Genomic DNA, 18,102 nt, shown 5'->3' on the forward strand with positions numbered 1-18,102 from the left:
AAGAAGAGATACGACTAATTTCCTTTGCTTGAAAAACATGTCGTAGTTTTATAATTTTCAACTAATTTCCGAAATAAACGTCAATTTTACAAAAACTGCACCGTACGATTTTGTGACGACCGGGCAAAAATCAAAGTTAAATCATTATTCCTTCATTTAAAAAAGAAATTAGCCGTGTGTTAGGTGGGTGCATTAAAGTCCTTAACTAGACGTCTTTTTCAAATATTACACTCGCCTATATAGGACAATGCTGTTATTAAAAAATACTCCAATATTACAAATAACTGATAAAATCCAGGTCGACGGGTTCAAACAGAAAGATTTTGAAAGCAGAGAAAACTGTGAAACTTATAATCGGCATGACTTTATCAGATGACAATACTAGTACTAAAATAAGGCTTACGCATAGTTATATACTTTAATTCAGTCACGGACCCGTGATATCACGGGTGTGTTCTAGTATATACAAATGTTATGACTTTGGAACTTTGTTGTAATTTTTTGTCTTTTTGTCTACATACATATAGCAGATCTTCCGATTATCCGACTATAGAATTCAAAAGAAAGAGTTCCTCATATCTCATTGAATTGATAAAATGTTTACCCAAAGGATTACTATACACATAATTGATAAAAATTGGGATGAAAATATAATCCTTTTTAGCTCACCTAACTGAAAGTCAGTGTGAGCTTTTACCATCACGTTGCGTCCGTCATCCGTCGTAAACTTTTACATTTTCACCTTCTTCTCTGAAACCACTTGACGGATTTTGACGAAACTATGCAGGAATGTTACCAACAATCTTACCTTTGTTTTGGTCCAATTAAAAACATGGCCGCTACAGCAAATCTTAGATTATGAGCCTAGATCGTTCATATGACGGTCAATGGCACATTAAACAGATATCAATATTTCTTCTAAAGGATGAACAAACACAATCAAAACATAAAAATGTACCTCCTCTAAAGTTTGGACGCTGATTTATCAACCCATCAAGAAGTACTGTCCCTTTTTCTACCTTCCTGACGGAAATGATCGTGTTCTTCAGTGTTTACAGTATGATTTCTAAGAGAACTTTACCATGTTTTGTTTATACTGTAAACATTCACTAATTGACGAATTTGTTCAATTGATTTATTCAGATATTGCCATACAGATTTCTTACGCATATCATATATTCCCAGCTAAATGCACCTATAATAGTGACACATCACCATAACATCATGTATAAAACAAGCTTTAAAACACACAAATCATACTTACTCTTTCCGCCGTGTTGACTGTCACCATTGTGTAATAAGTTGACACGTGATAAGAAGCAATTAAATAATCCGAGATAACGATATAACAATCCGAGATCTCGATATAACAGTTTCGTTTTCTCGAGATAACGATATAATAATCCGAGATCTCGATAAAACAGTTTCGTTTTCTCGAGATTGCGATATATTTTTTATCGAGATCTCGATATATTAAACCGAGATAACGATTTAATAATCCGAGATCTCGATATAACAGTTTCGTTTTCTCGAGATAACGATATATTAAACTTTCGTTTTCTCGAGATAACGATATATTAAAGTTTCGGTTTCTCGAGATAACGATATAATAATCCGAGATCTCGATATAACAGTTTCGTTTTCTCGAGATAACGATATATTTTTTATCGAGATCTCGATATATTAAACCGAGATAACGATTTAATAATCCGAGATCTCGATATAACAGTTTCGTTTTATCGAGATAACGATATATTTTTTATCGAGATCTCGATATAACAATTTCGTTTTATCGAGATAACGATATATTTTTTATCGAGATCTCGGTAAAACGGTAATGTTTTATCGTGATCTCGAATTAAAAAAAATATTTTCTAATGTTTTGTGTGTCCCCTTACGGCTTCCGTATTAATATGATTTTATAGCAAAAATTATTTGACTTTTATTTATTTGCTTTATAAATAAAACTATTTTTTCATTTCAGTTATTATGTATAATCGCTGACGTTTTTTCAAGTGATTATACATAATCCCTGAAAATTTTAGTGATTATATATAATCCCTGAACTGGCCAGTGATTCTACATAATCCCTGAAAATTTCAGGGATTCTACATATTCACTGATTATACAAATTCACTGTAACATATATACTCAAACTATATAGAAGACACTTACTAAAATTTCATGCATTCACCGATGTCCATGCAAGAAAATTAAAGGAGAAGACACTCGAATGTTTCTTCTCTTCACTAATGATATATAAAGTATGCCCAATATAAGTAAACTTCTTTAAGGTATAATTACACACTTTTTAAAGTTATGGTTTTGCTGTCACACTGACGTACACAGTACCTAATAACACAATTTATTCATACAAGTAAAATAGTAATTTGAACTATCAATTTGTCACCTTAGATGCTCCGAAACTGTTCATCAATCAAACATACTTATTGTTCCAAAAATATTTGTTTTTTAGGTTATGTGACGAATCTCTGAGGTGGCTGGTTGCTAATGGTAAAATGAAAGAGGCACAGAAATTAATTCAAAAGATTGCAATGAAAAACAAGAAAGACCCAGAAAAAATTGTACCATTGTTGAGCTCATTAGACAGTGAAGTGGAAAATGGTGTAGGATATGAAAAAGAAGAAAAGATAAATAATGATATACATGTCACATCACCAGTTAATACCGTTTCATCGCCAATTGATCCGGTCACTTCAGTTGATCATGTCACATCAGAAGTTAATCCTGTCACATCAGAAGTTAATCCTGTCACATCTAGGAGTTCTAATAATCCGACAGTATTAGATATTTTTAGAAATGCATTTGTGTGTAAAATAGCTTTGATTTGGATGTTTACATGGTACTTAATTTATATTTAATATCTTCATCATTTGAAATAATATTAAATGTAAAAACACGATCTCATACTGCTGTTCACTTCTGTCGAAACAGGTACAGAAACAGGTGTATTTGTGCAAAGGACCCTACGCCCCGCTCGATTGCATTTACGTGTAAAGTGAATTGTGACATTTTGGTCAAAACCAAAATTTATCATTAAATGTACTATATTAATCGGTTAACTTCATAATAAACATTATATATTCTAATTGTATCATTGACAAGACTAAGACAACTAATTTTATATGTATGTACCCCGTATCACAATTATATTAAATTGGTTTCGTGATTTCACTATTGATACCATTCTGGTCACTGCTCGTTTTCATCACAGGGGATACGGGATCATATAGCTTTTCAAGTTTACCCATACATTTCAAGGATAAGCCGGGATATTCACTCAAGTAATGTTAGTAGAAAAGAAAAGAAAGGGTGTATATAAGTACCCGAGTTATGAAATTACACTTTGTTGAATACGTTGCCAAAGTACAAATAGATAAGGGTTATTTTCAGCATGTATTTCAATCAACATTAAAGATAAAGGCTTCGTATGTGTACTTCGTGGTTCTGACATGATAATAAAGTATTCATTAACATGGAACTAATTCAGTAGTTCTGGTAAATTGTAACTATTGAGTGTTTACCATGAAGAAATGCATTTCAAACCAAAATCTAATACGATCGACAACATAGTTATGTATAATAGTTGACTTTTACGTTTAAATTAATTGATTCTGCCTTCAAATATCCTGCAATACAAAAAATTGTAATAAAAACCACGATTGGGTCCATCGACAATTTATTCTTTATACTCTTAGAATAACTGATGGTTATATTCTATGTGTTTTATGTTAGTAAGTTTAATCAACAATTGCCTATTTGGAAATTTAAAAAATGTGGGAATCAACTTAATGTCTCTGTTTTGTTTATAGATGCCCGACAAAATGCATATGGCATAGACATTTCTTCAGAGTTTATGCATGTTATTTCAATCTTTATTTTCAAATTGTTTTATGACATTCTGTATTAGTTTTATAATCATGCAATCAAGTTGGATTGTCACACAAAGCATGCCAAAAAAAAGGTTGAACAGGTTTGTGTAGAACGTGATTATTCAATTCTCTTTTCTTGTCAAAACAAAATTTACTAATCAGATAATAAATTCCAGGTTTACAAATGGTATGACGTATTATGGACTATTGTATTCCTCTGTACAATTAGAAGGTAGTCGATTCTTGAACTATTTTGTAAATGGTTTGGTGGAATACCCGTCATGTGTGGTCTTTGCAATATTAGTGAATATGAACAGGTACATTCTAACGCCAATACAGTAGACTGAATTATATAGGAATTCTCTAGTATAACAGGTACATTCTAACGCCAATACAGTAGACTGAATTATATAGGAATTCTGTAGTATAACAGGTACATTCTAACGCCAATACAGTAGACTGAATTATATAGGAATTATCTAGTATAACAGGTACATTCTAACGCCAATACAGTAGACTGAATTATATAGGAATTCTTTAGTATAACAGGTACATTCTAACGCCAATACAGTAGACTGAATTATATAGGAATTCTCTAGTATAACAGGTACTTTCTAACGCCAATACAGTAGACTGAATTATATAGGAATTCTTTAGTATAACAGGTACATTCTAACGCCAATACAGTAGACTGAGTTATATAGGAATTCTTTAGTATAACAGGTACATTCTAACGCCAATACAGTAGACTGAATTATATAGGAATTCTCTAGTATAACAGGTACATTCTAACGCCAATACAGTAGACTGAATTATATAGGAATTCTCTAGTATAACAGGTACATGTTAACGCCAATACAGTAGACTGAATTATATAGGAATTCTCTAGTATAACAGGTACTTTCTAACGCCAATACAGTAGACTGAATTATATAGGAATTTTTTAGTATAACAGGTACATTCTAACGCCAATACAGTAGACTGAATTATATAGGAATTCTCTAGTATAACAGGTACATTCTAACGCCAATACAGTAGACTGAATTATATAGAAATTCTCTAGTAAAACAGGTACATTCTAACGCCAATACAGTAGACTGAATTATGTAGGAATTCTCTAGTATAACAGGTACATTCTAACGCCAATACAGTAGACTGAATTATATAGGAATTCTCTAGTATAACAGGTACATTCTAACGCCAATACAGTAGACTGAATTATATAGGAATTCTCTAGTATAACAGGTACATTCTAACGTCAATACAGTAGACTGAATTATATAGGAATTCTCTAGTATAACAGGTACATTCTAACGCCAATACAGTAGACTGAATTATATAGGAATTATCTAGTATAACAGGTACATTCTAACGCCAATACAGTAGACTGAATTATATAGGAATTCTCTAGTATAACAGGTACTTTCTAACGCCAATACAGTAGACTGAATTATATAGGAATTATCTAGTATAACAGGTACATTCTAACGCCAATACAGTAGACTGAATTATATAGGAATTCTCTAGTATAACAGGTACATTCTAACGCCAATACAGTAGACTGAATTATATAGGAATTATCTAGTATAACAGGTACATTCTAACGCCAATACAGTAGACTGAATTATATAGGAATTCTCTAGTATAACAGGTACATTCTAACGCCAATACAGTAGACTGAATTATATAGGAATTCTCTAGTATAACAGGTACATTCTAACGCCAATACAGTAGACTGAATTATATAGGAATTCTCTAGTATAACAGGTACATTCTAACGCCAATACAGTAGACTGAATTATATAGGAATTCTCTAGTATAACAGGTACATTCTAACGCCAATACAGTAGACTGAATTATATATGAATTCTCTAGTATAATTGTATGCATGCTTCGGGTCTGCTTTTATATTTCTTTACATATATTGTACACATCATATTATATGAAGGATATGCATATGGTAGCCCTTGTTTTTTTTTTAAATTGTATGATGCAATATCATATCTTTGTCTGACAGTTTGTAAGGATTAAATACTCTTTTACATTCGTGCATTATTCTTGTAATATACTGTAACCTTTGACAATGACAAAACAATTGTATATGTCTTTATAACTATAGCATTTCTTTATACAGCATAAGCAGAAAGAAGTTAACTATAGGCTTCCATTTGCTGACTGGTATAGCAATGATACTGTCTGTTGTATTAATTAGTTTTAGAGGTAAGTTAACTATAGGCTTCTATTTGCTGGCTGGTATAGCAATGATTCTGTATCTTGTATTGATTTGTTTTAGAGTTTTATTATACTAGTAGTACATGTATCTCTAATCTGAGTTAAATTTTAATATGGTATTTATGTTCACAAAACAGACGAAAAGAAAGGAACAACTAAGTTGATATTGAGTTAACGTTGTTTTATCTCAGGGAGTTTAAACATTTGTTTTTAAATGTTAAATATCAATCAGAGATAGAGATAGGTAATTCAAATGAACAATGCAATTAATGTTTTTGTTTCAATCACTTTGATGAGACAACAACTATCAACGAAGAAAACAAGTGATGATATTGAGAGATCAGAATATAGCTCACCAATGAAAATAAAAACGTCCACTCCTTTATATCGAATTCATAAAGGATGCGCTAGCATATTTCATAATATTTTTTTTCTTGCTGGCGGTAACTGATTTTTTTTCGCGGTTTTATAAATACAGTGTTTAAATACGAGAATAGTATCATTCAAAAGTAATTTAATAAGGAAATAAGATGTTAACGTCGATGGAAGAGAAAAGTATTTTTACAATATATTAAGCTCTAAATCGCCCAATGTATAATGCCTTACTAGTAGATGTTAATTTTACAGACAATTGAATAATGCATGTAATCTTTTTCAGATATTAAAAACGAAATATTTGTTAAGCTAGCCATCGCCTGTAGTTTTATAGCCAAAACAGGTATAGCAGGTTCCTACAATAGCCTATTCATATATACACCAGAGACATTTCCTACAAATTTAAGGTAATTTAACTGCTATTACTGAAATAAAATAAAGATTTTTTTTAAAGTATTCATACATTTGTATTTCAGAAGTGGTAATGTTTGACAATTTCACCATTTAGCTCTCGTACAACTCACACATAGCTTTTGTTTTACAGCATGCCGCAAAGAAAATTTAAAACAATGTGAAAGATTTAAATGGTAATTTAAAGATTTAAATTGTAGTTTATACGATAAATAATTCCTGCCTATGTCAGGTGGGATATTAATAGAATACAAATTGAGAAACCAGAGAGAGATATTTTTAGAAATTAATGAGAGAACCGAGATATTTTTAGAAATTACTGAGAGAACTGAGATAATTTTAGAAGATTGGTTAGCCAATCAGATAGGAGATATAAGTAAAGTATTAATAAGCTCGTTTTAAGCTGCCAGTTCATCGTAGCATATTTTAATTTTGTTTTTACAAAAAGTTATTATTACAAAATAGTTGTTTCAGTATTTAAACTGCTGTGCATAAACTTTAAGTGTTGGATTATTCAGACTTTATATGAACTCAAATAAGTTATCCCGTGTGATAAAATGTATCAGGAAAAGGAGCATGGAATAAACTTTGAACAATCCACGTGTTTGTACGGCGAGAAGTCTTCATTCATACGATATATGCTCTATTTTATATTTGTTTTGGAGTTTTATTATTCATAGATCTGAGGTCTGTTTATTTATTTATTCACCTATATTGCATTTGACATTACATTTATATATACACATGCACGGACGCAATGGGTCCGATTAGGAAAAAGAAAAACAATAACGCAGTCTATAATCCTACATTACTTGAAAATTGGACAATTGCTAGACTAAAAGCAGAGTTAGAAAGAAAGAATATCGCTTTTCCTATAAATGCAAAACGTTTGACATTGGTACGAATTTTGAAACGATACGAAAATTCCGATAGTATCACATCAAACACAACAAACGCACGTGGAGAGGAAGCACGAGGCGAAGACAGTCACACACGTGGTGAGGAACCCTTAAATGGTAGTGCGGTATACCATCATGCATTGCCACAACAAAACGCACGTGTAGATGGGGATCCGCGATCCCAGGATGCACCAAACACTAACAATAATGAAAACACGCCCAGTAACGACAATCGTGTTTTGATTGGAATTGTATTAAAATTATCATCGACTGTACAATCCCTACAACAGAATGTTTCCGGCTTAACAGGAAAAGTTAATTTATTACTTCAAGCCAGAAATGAAACTACCAGTATTAGTAGAATCGCAGAAACACCAAATGCAAATGTCTCCGCTCCGGTGGATAGTGCATCCAATATCATCAATCATACTTCTACAAATTCAGGTCAATCTTGGTCAAATTTCAATTTACAGTCCGCATACAATGCATTACAAAATACACGAACTGCACCGAACGCAGCCGCAGGAAGCGAGGAACAGCTTTTAAATATGGGAAATTCAGGCAACATGGTGAGAACAGCACACGGCTATTCTGCAGAAACTCTACCGTTTGTGGAAACAATTTCACCCCAGTTACGAAAGAATATTATATCAGGTATGGACATTAATCTAACATCTTTACTGATTCCATACTATTCTGGTTCAGGAACACACGAGTTAAGCTTGAGTGAAGACAAAAACAATAAATCTGACCCTAGGAGTTCAAGATCATTGTCTCTGGGCGAATTTATTCAGGCTTTTGGTATTTATAAGAACATTATGTGTACAACATTTCCTCATCGTAGGAGTGAGCTGGATCTTTATGAACGTGATTTGGTTGATATGGCCACCAGGTATCCGGGTAAGGGATTTTACGAGTACCATAAACGGTTTTCTGCTGATGCGGCAGCTCATTTAAGACATAACAATATTCCTGTTGACTGGTCTATAAGAAATAACACTTTATTTTGCAATATTTTTGCGAACATTAAACCTAACACATGTAGCATTTGCGGTAGCACTTTTCACTCAAGTAGTTATTGTAATCAGTCAAACAATAGCAACAGGAATACGACAGGGTCATACAGGTCAGATCAAGACATACACGGCAGGGAGCGTTCTTACCATGGAGGAAAGGAAATCTGTAATAATTTCAACGGGAAAACAGGTTGTTTTAGACCTCATTGTAGAAATTTACATATTTGTCTAAGTTGTAATGGAGAGCACCCTAAAACAGTCTGTACGAGTTCAAAAAACGAGGCACTAGGACCCAACAAAATCGGGTCCAATATGCAGAGAAGAATGTAAACGATCAAGTTTCCCTAAGTTTAGGAGTATCAACACCCATTGTGATTAGTAATTTAGTTCATGAATTAGAAAATCATCCAAATAAGGAATTTAAGAATTACCTAGTTTCTGGGTTAAGTCAAGGTTTTTCCACAGGTATTACAACATTACCATCTAAGTCTATTGAGTGCAAAAACTTAAGATCAGCGTTATCTCAACCAACACACGTTTTAAAATTAATAGAAACGGAGGTAGAAAAGGGCTATTTAGAAGGACCATTTGATTTCATTCCATTTACACATTACCGCATTAACCCTATCGGTGTGGCAGAAGGTAAATACAATAAAAAGAAGCGTTTGATCGTAGACTTGTCAGCGCCTCATGAGGATCCAAAAAATCCTAGTTTAAACGAACTTATCGATAAAGATGAATTTTCTTTGCAATATGTTTCAATTGATGATGCTATCAGAACTATCAAAAGCCTAGGTTTTAAATCTTGGCTTTTAAAAACCGATATAGCCGACGCCTTCAAGGTTATGCCCCTGTCGCCAATGTTATGGCCGTTTCATGGAATCAAATGGGATGACAGATATTACTTTTTTAATAAATTGGTGTTTGGGTGCAGGTCTAGCCCAAAAATCTTTGACACTCTTTCACAAGCAATTTGTTGGATTGCTCAGAACAATTACAATATAGAGCACATTTTACACTTGTTAGATGATTTTCTAGTTATTGTACCAGAACAAGACAATGCTCAACAAACTATGAATACTTTTTTAGATATTTTTAAGTCATTAGGTGTGCCACTTTCATTTAAGAAAACTGAAGGACCATGTCATAAGTTAGAATATTTAGGGATATTTTTAGATACTATTAATATGGAGGCTTATCTCCCTTTAGAAAAGGTTTTACGAATTCAAGAAATTATAGAATATTTCAGTAAGCGCAATTCGTGCACTAAAAGAGAGTTATTAAGTTTACTAGGGCATTTAAATTTTGCGTGCAGAGTTATAGTGCCAGGTAGATCATTTGTTTCACACTTAATTAAACTGTCTACTACTGTTAAAAAGTTGTATCACCATGTGCACTTAAAAAGTTGTAAACCTGATCTTGTTATGTGGTCAAAATTTTTAAAAGATTGGAATGGTGTTTCCTTCTTTTTAAATGATAATATAACGAATGCTGCGGACATTCACTTGTTTACTGATGCTACACCTTCCTCATTTGGAGGTTTTTATCAAAATGAATGGTTTCAAGGTGACTTTCCTTATGAACTATTGTCTTGTGAGCAAACATCTATGGCGTTTTTTGAATTGTATCCCATTGTAATGGCATGCGTACTGTGGGGAGATAGATGGAAAAGGAAACGTATATTATTCAATTGTGACAATTTAGCTACTGTTGATATTATTAAAAAGGGTAGATCTAAGATTCAAAGCTTGATGAAGTTAATGAGAAAGCTCACTTATCATTCAGCAATTAATAATTTTGTAGTGCATGCCAAACACATTCCTGGTATAAAAAACTGTATAGCTGATTCTCTTTCTCGTTACCAGATGATGAAGTTCAGAGCCTTGGCACCACATGCAAACGCGATACCAACTCCTTGTCTGCATCCCTCAGAGCTGATGATGGTTTGAATTTAAAGATAGACGAATTATGGGATGCGTCTTTGAGCGAAAGCACTAGATTGACATATAAATCCGCTTTTAAATGTTTCAGAACTTTCCTGGTCATGAATGGTCAACCGTGCTCCGAAGTTAATCTTCCTTATGTAAAAGAAGATCTTCTAGTCTATTTCGTAACTTATTGTCAAAAAGCACTTAATCTGAAACACCAGACTATTAAACTCTATCTTGCCGGAGTACGTCATTATTATATAAGATTTTTAGGATATGATCCTATGGCGAATGCTATCAGATTACCAGTTATTCTTCGGGGTATTAAAAAATCTCAAAACAATGTTGTTCAAGAAAGATTGCCAATTACATCATCAATTTTGAATAAGCTTTGTGCTTTATTATCGAAAGGAATATTTTCACCAGTGCTAGACCTCATGTTTCAGTGTGCTTTTAAAATGGCATTTTTCGGTTTTCTTAGGTGTGGAGAATTTACCTGTCGGTCTTATAATGATAATTCATGTACAGTACTTTTGCAAGATATCACTGTGGATCCGACGAAACAGTTTTTCATTTTTCGCCTGCGATCATCTAAGCGTGATCCCTTTCGTCAAGGCGTGAATATTACTATTTATGAAAATGACACATTTAAACCAGTGGATACAATGAATAAGTATCTGTCTATAAGATATAACAATGGCGCTTTACCAAAATCTCCACTTTTTGTCGAGGATGAATTTCAATCATCGCCGTTAAGCAGGGAAACATTTATTTCTTCATTGAGACAACTATTAGACATACTTGGCTATAATACTGTTAAGTTTTGTGGTCACTCCTTTCGTATAGGAGCAGCTACATCCGCAGCAGCATGTGGTGTCGAGGATCATATAATTCAAACATTAGGCAGGTGGTCATCAGACTATTACATACGATACATACGAACTGATGCCAAAGTATTGAAAAGAGCTCAGCATGATATGTGTTTTCATAACTAGTTCATTTGTTGTAGTTTAAAGCTTCAGAGAGATTATTATTGTTTCTTTTTTTGTAGTTTTACACACATGTAATTTTTGTTTTTGTTTTTTGTAACATTATGTGACATTTGAGTGGTAAAAAAAAAAAAAAAAAAAAAAAAAAAAAAACATGGATACCATTTTAATTCCATATTTTAATAAATTTAGGTTAGATTACATAACTAAATAAATAAAAAAATAAAAAAAAAATAATATTAAATCGCAATAAATGATGTATCTATCTTGGGGGCTTTCACTCATTTAATGGTATTAAATTCGCTTAATTTGGCCATGTTAATTTCGGGGAAATTATTTTTTACCCCCAAGTCAATTATACATCAGTATAGTATATATTCTTAATTATCAGTTCCAATTATTATTGTATAAGTAAGCATGGGATTATTTTGCATATCGTGCTGCTGGTATCCACCGCAGCCGATACCCCGCTGCTGGTATCCACCGCAGCCGAAACCCCGCTGCTGGTATCCACCGCAGCCGAAAAACCCGCTGCTGGTATCCACCGCAGCCGAAACAATGTTGCAGGTATCCACCGCATCCTATAGTTAATAGTTTATTTTTAGAATAATGTTTCAAATTATTGTTTAGATTAAGTAGATTTTTTATAAAGTGAGTAGCCCCCGAGAAAGCCAAAACATAGATACATTTATTGATTATATTGTTACATTTTTTACATGTTGTCATGTAGTTTTAGCAATTATATAATGGAAGTAGTATAGCTTGTTTTTATTAGTCTAGATAATAAATATATATACCACTATGCTATATTATGATGTTTGTTGTTTTGTCGTCTTTAGATATAATGCGAGGTTAAGAAGGGATCGGAATAACTATAGACAATAGCTTTTACTGATTGTCATTTAGAGAACATGTGTGCTTATATACAGTCATATAGATTTAACATTTGGGTTGTCGTAATTTGTCTTTGGTTAGTCGTTTTTCAAGTCACTGATACTAGAAAAGTATGATTGTATAAACTATCTTTATTTTCTAAAGTACTGCTAGGAACGAACCTTTTATTGACAATCATACCCGTTACAACCCATTTCTATTGTTATACTTCATAGTTTCTATTTCTGAATCAAGTATAAATTGAATAGATCTATTGTTACGAATAACAATGGATTTGACTTCAGAGTTTGACGAGCGGGGTTTCAGGAATCCCCGGCTTCTACGTCCCGAAAAATGTTTTTGTTTTCAAACACATAAACATAAGAGTTGTTACTAATAGTGTTCACTACAAGTTGTTTGAAGACATAATAAAAAACATATTTCACGAAATTCGAATAGCGAAAAAAATATGAAGCATCTATTTTGAATAAAAAAAAAATCATTTAAAATTTTGGATCCCCTATGGCAATGTCTTAAAGAACATACATGTAAAGAACGTTATCTAAATCGATTTAGAGAAAACAAATCCTGGTTACAAACTAAAGCTGAGGGAAACACATCAAATATAAGAGGAAAACAACAAAACAACAGAAACACTAAAGTGCAACAACAAAAAAAAAAAAAAAACGACAGTGCAACTCACACAAAACGAACTATAAGATAACAATTGCCATTTTCCTGTCATACAGTTTTTATTTGGACTAATGAAGATGTGGTATAAGTGCCAATGAGACAACTCTCAATCCAAATCACAAACTGTGATGTCTTAACCATAAAATAAATATTAATGTTACTTATAATGGCACACAGGGCGGTTCTAGCATTTTTTAAGGGAGTGCCAACGCAGGACAAAGGGGGTCCAATCATATGTCTCTATTCTAAAGCATTGATCGTAATACAAGGAAATTCCAACTCGTGAACACCCTTCCTCTTGATGGCCCCACAAATTGGGGTTCCTAAACATGCAATCTGTATTGATGTGTGATACGCATGTCCGGTCGTCGGGTTTCTAATCCAGGCACACATATCCATCAGTATGTCCGAATATAAATGTTTGTTTAACGTTGAGAAGAAGGGGGCTTTTCTTATATAAAACTGTAAATATAAAATACATTTATGATTACCTTCATTAAACTGACACATGTAAGTACTTTGAGTTATGATGTTGCCTTCATATTAAGTCTCTTCTGCCAAATCCAACGCCTGACTCAAAATGTCTTCCGTCGTATACCCGTCCATAATGACATTGTATTTTTAAAAAGAAACTTGCCATAAGTCGGTTGTGATACCGACCAATTGTGCCGGTCGACAAATAAAGACAACAGTAGTATACCGCTGTTCGTAATTCATAAATCGATTGAGAAAAAAAACAAATCCGGGTTACAAACTAAAACTGAGGGAAACGCATCAAATATAAAAGGAAAACTACGTCCCTACAGAAACACATTAAAATGTAACACACACAGAAACAAACTATGATATAACAATGGCCATTTTCCTGACTTGGTACAGGACATTTAAAAAAAAATAGTGGGTTGGAACTGGTTTTGTGGCATGCCAAACCTCCCGCTTTAATGACAATGTTAAATATAACATTAAAATGACAATATTACATGACAAAATTACATTAAAAATAAATGGGAGAAAATATAGAACAGAGAAATACACGAATAATAGCTAGCAAAAGGTATCAGGTTTAAAATTTAATACGCCAGACGTGCGTTTCGTCCACACAAGACTAACCAGTGACGCTGAAGACCAAAAGTTCCAAACACTTTGTGTGACCAATACGGCTAAGGTTTTCTGTCTGGGACAAGAACATCCTTATTATTTGGAATAATTCATACTTTTGCAAACAGTAAAGTTTATAAGATGACTATATAATAGATACACATGATAAAACCTAAACTACAGAAATGTGCGATGGCGAGCGTAAAATTTGTGTATTTTCTATTTCAATCGTGTTTCCTATTAACTGTCATAGAATAATTTGTGTGATAAACATATCCTTGTATTGTTAACTCGGCAGACTATTTTGGACATGTATTTGTTGTCTGATGTTCAGTTATATGTCAGAAGCATACCCCTTAACTATGTATAGATTGGCCTTTATTGTTTGTACGCATGATTAATATATTGGTGATAGGTGTGGAATGTTGTATTGTCATAGGTTTTTGCATCATTATGTAACAGCAGATGAATTATTTTGTATAAGTATTTATTAAATTGTTTTTTAATCTTTATATATGATATGTCTTTTGTAGAAATATGGGGATAGGTATAGGAGCTTTTGGTTCACACATTGGTGGAGTTATTGCACCTTTTGCGACTCTTCTGGTATGACATATTTTTTTTCATAAACCTTCTTGTCTCAGAGGTTAAATGATTACAGAAATATACTTTCTAAAAATGATTTGTAAAAAAAGGTTTGTCTATTATGCTGCACGCGATCGATGTATGTATGTATATACCTTTCCTGCAGTCAGCAAACTATTTAACATATACATGACACACAAATAAATGTTTGCTGTTATTGTACTTGTAAAATTAAACGTCTTACTCTCCTGCTTCTGTAAACAGTGAACGGTAATATAAAAGTAAAAAGATGTGACATGAATGCCAATGAGTCCATTCTCCACACTCCCCACCAGAGACCAAATGGCGTAGATGGTAAGCAACTATAGGGCACTTTACAAGGAGCGAAGCCCGTACCGCATCACAAGCTATAAAAGGCTTAGAGAAACAAAAGGAAAACAGTTTAAATGAGAAAGTTCTCCACCTTATCCAAGTACAAAACAATAATAATAAACAAAAATTATATACAGCAACAAACGACAACCACTGATATATACAGACACCTAACCTGGGTATAGAAGATGTGGTACCAGTGTCGATGAGACAGGCACAATAATTTTGCGGTGTTAATATAAAAAAGAAGATGGGGTATGATTGCCAATGAGACAACTCTCCACAAGAGACCAAAATGACACAGAAATTAACTACTATAGGTCACCGTACGGCCTTCAGCAATGAGCAAAGCCCATACCGCATAGGCAGCTATAAAAGGCCCCGAAATGACAATGTAAAACAATTCAAACGAGAAAAAATATATTTGTTTGTCTCCAAACCCTCACCTAACCTGGAATAGTGGGTAACTTCACAACCATCTTTAAAAATCAGATCGATAACAATTATCAAAAACACAAAAGACACAAAGAACATTTCTGAGAATACTTACGCGTAGTGATTAAACTCATCATAGAAACCAGGACTAAATTTTGTATATACGCCAGACGCGCGTTTCGTCTACAAAAGACTCATCAGTGACGCTCAAATCCAAAAAAGTTAAAAAGGCAAAATAAAGTACGAAGTTGAAGAGCATTGAGGACCAAAATTCCTAAAAGTTTTGACTGAAAGCTAATTCAAAACCAATAACAACTCAAACACGTCTCTAAGACAAAATTATGTTTTCAGTACACTTATAACATACAATGAATTCAGCATAGAAACGTTATCAAAAGTCCGAGAAATTGATTTGCAATGACAAAATATAGGTATTGACAGATTGTATCACTGTAAATGTACATATGTATTTAGTTTGTTTTTTATTTACTGGTAGCAAAATTAATGTTTATACCGATAAAACAACATTCAAAGATCTAACACCTTTTAGAATGAGTGCATTATATATGAGCAGTATCAGAAAGCATAGAATATATTTATACTTGCTCACTAAAAACCACTTTTGCAGGCTTTCCATGTAGAATGGGGTCCCGGAGTTGTATTTGGAGCATGCTGTCTCATTGTTTCATTTATTCTGTTATTTCTACCAGAAACAAAAGTTAGACCACTGCCCCAAACAATCATGGAAATGAAGCAGTGGAACAAGAAACATTGTAATCAGTCAGATGAAAAAACTATTTATGTTAATTAGCATGTTTTATTCAGAATAAAACTTGAAACTAGTTGTTTCTAGTTAAGATCTGAAACTAGAGTTAAGGTAAATATTTTACTTTGTAAAGAACCACAGTGATACTCCGCAAATGCATGTTATCATCAAAATGATAGGCTTTAAAAGATATTTGCTGAGTTTGGTACCGGTTGATTGTTATTTCAGCCACTAAGATGTAGACAGTCGGAATGTCAGTGGTTATTGATTGTGCAACACTACTGGTTTAAATGTTTTTATACTCCTATGAATCCAAATACTTACAGATAAAAAGAAAAAATCATCTTGCAAAACATTTCTAATTTGAGTTATATTGATGATGAACTGTTACTGAAAAAAACGCAGATTTCAATGAGTACTTTTATCTCATACATCCTAGTGAACTGAGATGAGGATAATTTTCAAAGTAAAAAGTCTGCTCGATGATTTGATCTTGATTTTCCTTAAAATCGACACTGATTGAAATTTTTTACTTGAATCTTGGCAAGCGTAATGATTTCAACCATCTGATACTCCGCCTTCCATTTCGTAATAATATCCTCTGCGTTATCATATGATGTTCATGTTACGCTCATGCATGTTCACACGATGCGGACTTCATTAACAGTGACAAGGTATCGCTACTAACACATAAACTGCTCCAACAAAGTTACGACGAAGAACAACTGAAATCGACACAAAATAATTTGAAAGGTCATCATCACGAATTGGTTGACCAAACTCATAAGTTACATCGTTTTCGCGTTCTAGATCCAAAGATCTATATCTTATTGTCTGATATCTAATTTCATCGATTGAGTCCTCTTCCAAATTTTGGCATTTTTACTTGGTGGAAATGCGGATGGCGAGTGATACATGCACAGCAGGAAAATCTAACCATATTAACGCACTTTATTGTGTGCATGCATTTCCCTAGGTTTTATTTTTCTCACTTGATTCGTCTCTTCCTTCGCGGTTAACGAGATTTAAACTTTAGTAAAATACTTTCTCCTTCATTTTGTAGATACAAATTTATGTCTCCCCTTTTCTGTAGCTGGAAATGTAATGATATGACAAGAGGGTTCTACCAAGACCCTCGTCAAACGCTTTTAGTAAACCCACGTTGTAAACTACGAATATTTTGATGTCAGCTGATATATTAGGTCATTATTTGTTTAGGCTGTTAAAATCTTAAGAACTGACAATGTCATTGCAATGAAAAATAACGACCAAACGACAAACAACAATATAAAAGATCATACACAGAAAACCTAACGAACCCCATTGAGATTAAAGGGGACGTGCTTTAGGTTATGACAATTCCAACATTCTAGTCGTCTTCTGTGAAACAGATATTTCATAATGGTCAACCAACTCATAGTGTGGTCCGTATAATTTTGAGAGAACATATTCATATTTGTTTAAAGCACTTATCGTACAATCTCTAGTGGACAGATTTCGGCAATCAACTGTGATGTACTTGTGCAATAAAAATCGA

The 18,102-nt window shown here is 33.2% G+C and overlaps 1 protein-coding gene and 1 long non-coding RNA gene across 2 annotated transcripts in view; both read left to right on the plus strand.

Moving 5' to 3' along the window:
• The window catches only part of LOC139521303 (organic cation transporter-like protein), a 51,870-nt gene extending 45,110 nt beyond the window's left edge, over positions 1 to 6,760 (plus strand). Inside the window, exons 5-8 of the mRNA XM_071314780.1 lie at positions 2,477 to 2,863; positions 4,070 to 4,210; positions 6,028 to 6,113; positions 6,753 to 6,760. Coding sequence (XP_071170881.1) covers positions 2,477 to 2,863; positions 4,070 to 4,210; positions 6,028 to 6,113; positions 6,753 to 6,760 — 622 coding nt within the window. The remainder of the gene's footprint in view (positions 1 to 2,476; positions 2,864 to 4,069; positions 4,211 to 6,027; positions 6,114 to 6,752) is intronic.
• Positions 6,761 to 6,787: 27 nt separating this feature from the next.
• Positions 6,788 to 16,656, plus strand: LOC139519260 (uncharacterized). The gene is made up of 3 exons (XR_011663545.1): positions 6,788 to 6,907; positions 14,941 to 15,013; positions 16,428 to 16,656. It is a non-coding gene; the product is annotated as an uncharacterized lncRNA (long non-coding RNA).
• Positions 16,657 to 18,102: the final 1,446 nt, after the last annotated feature.

This window comes from Mytilus edulis, chromosome 4 (genome assembly GCF_963676685.1).
Source record: "Mytilus edulis chromosome 4, xbMytEdul2.2, whole genome shotgun sequence".
Lineage (NCBI taxonomy): Eukaryota > Metazoa > Mollusca > Bivalvia > Mytilida > Mytilidae > Mytilus > Mytilus edulis.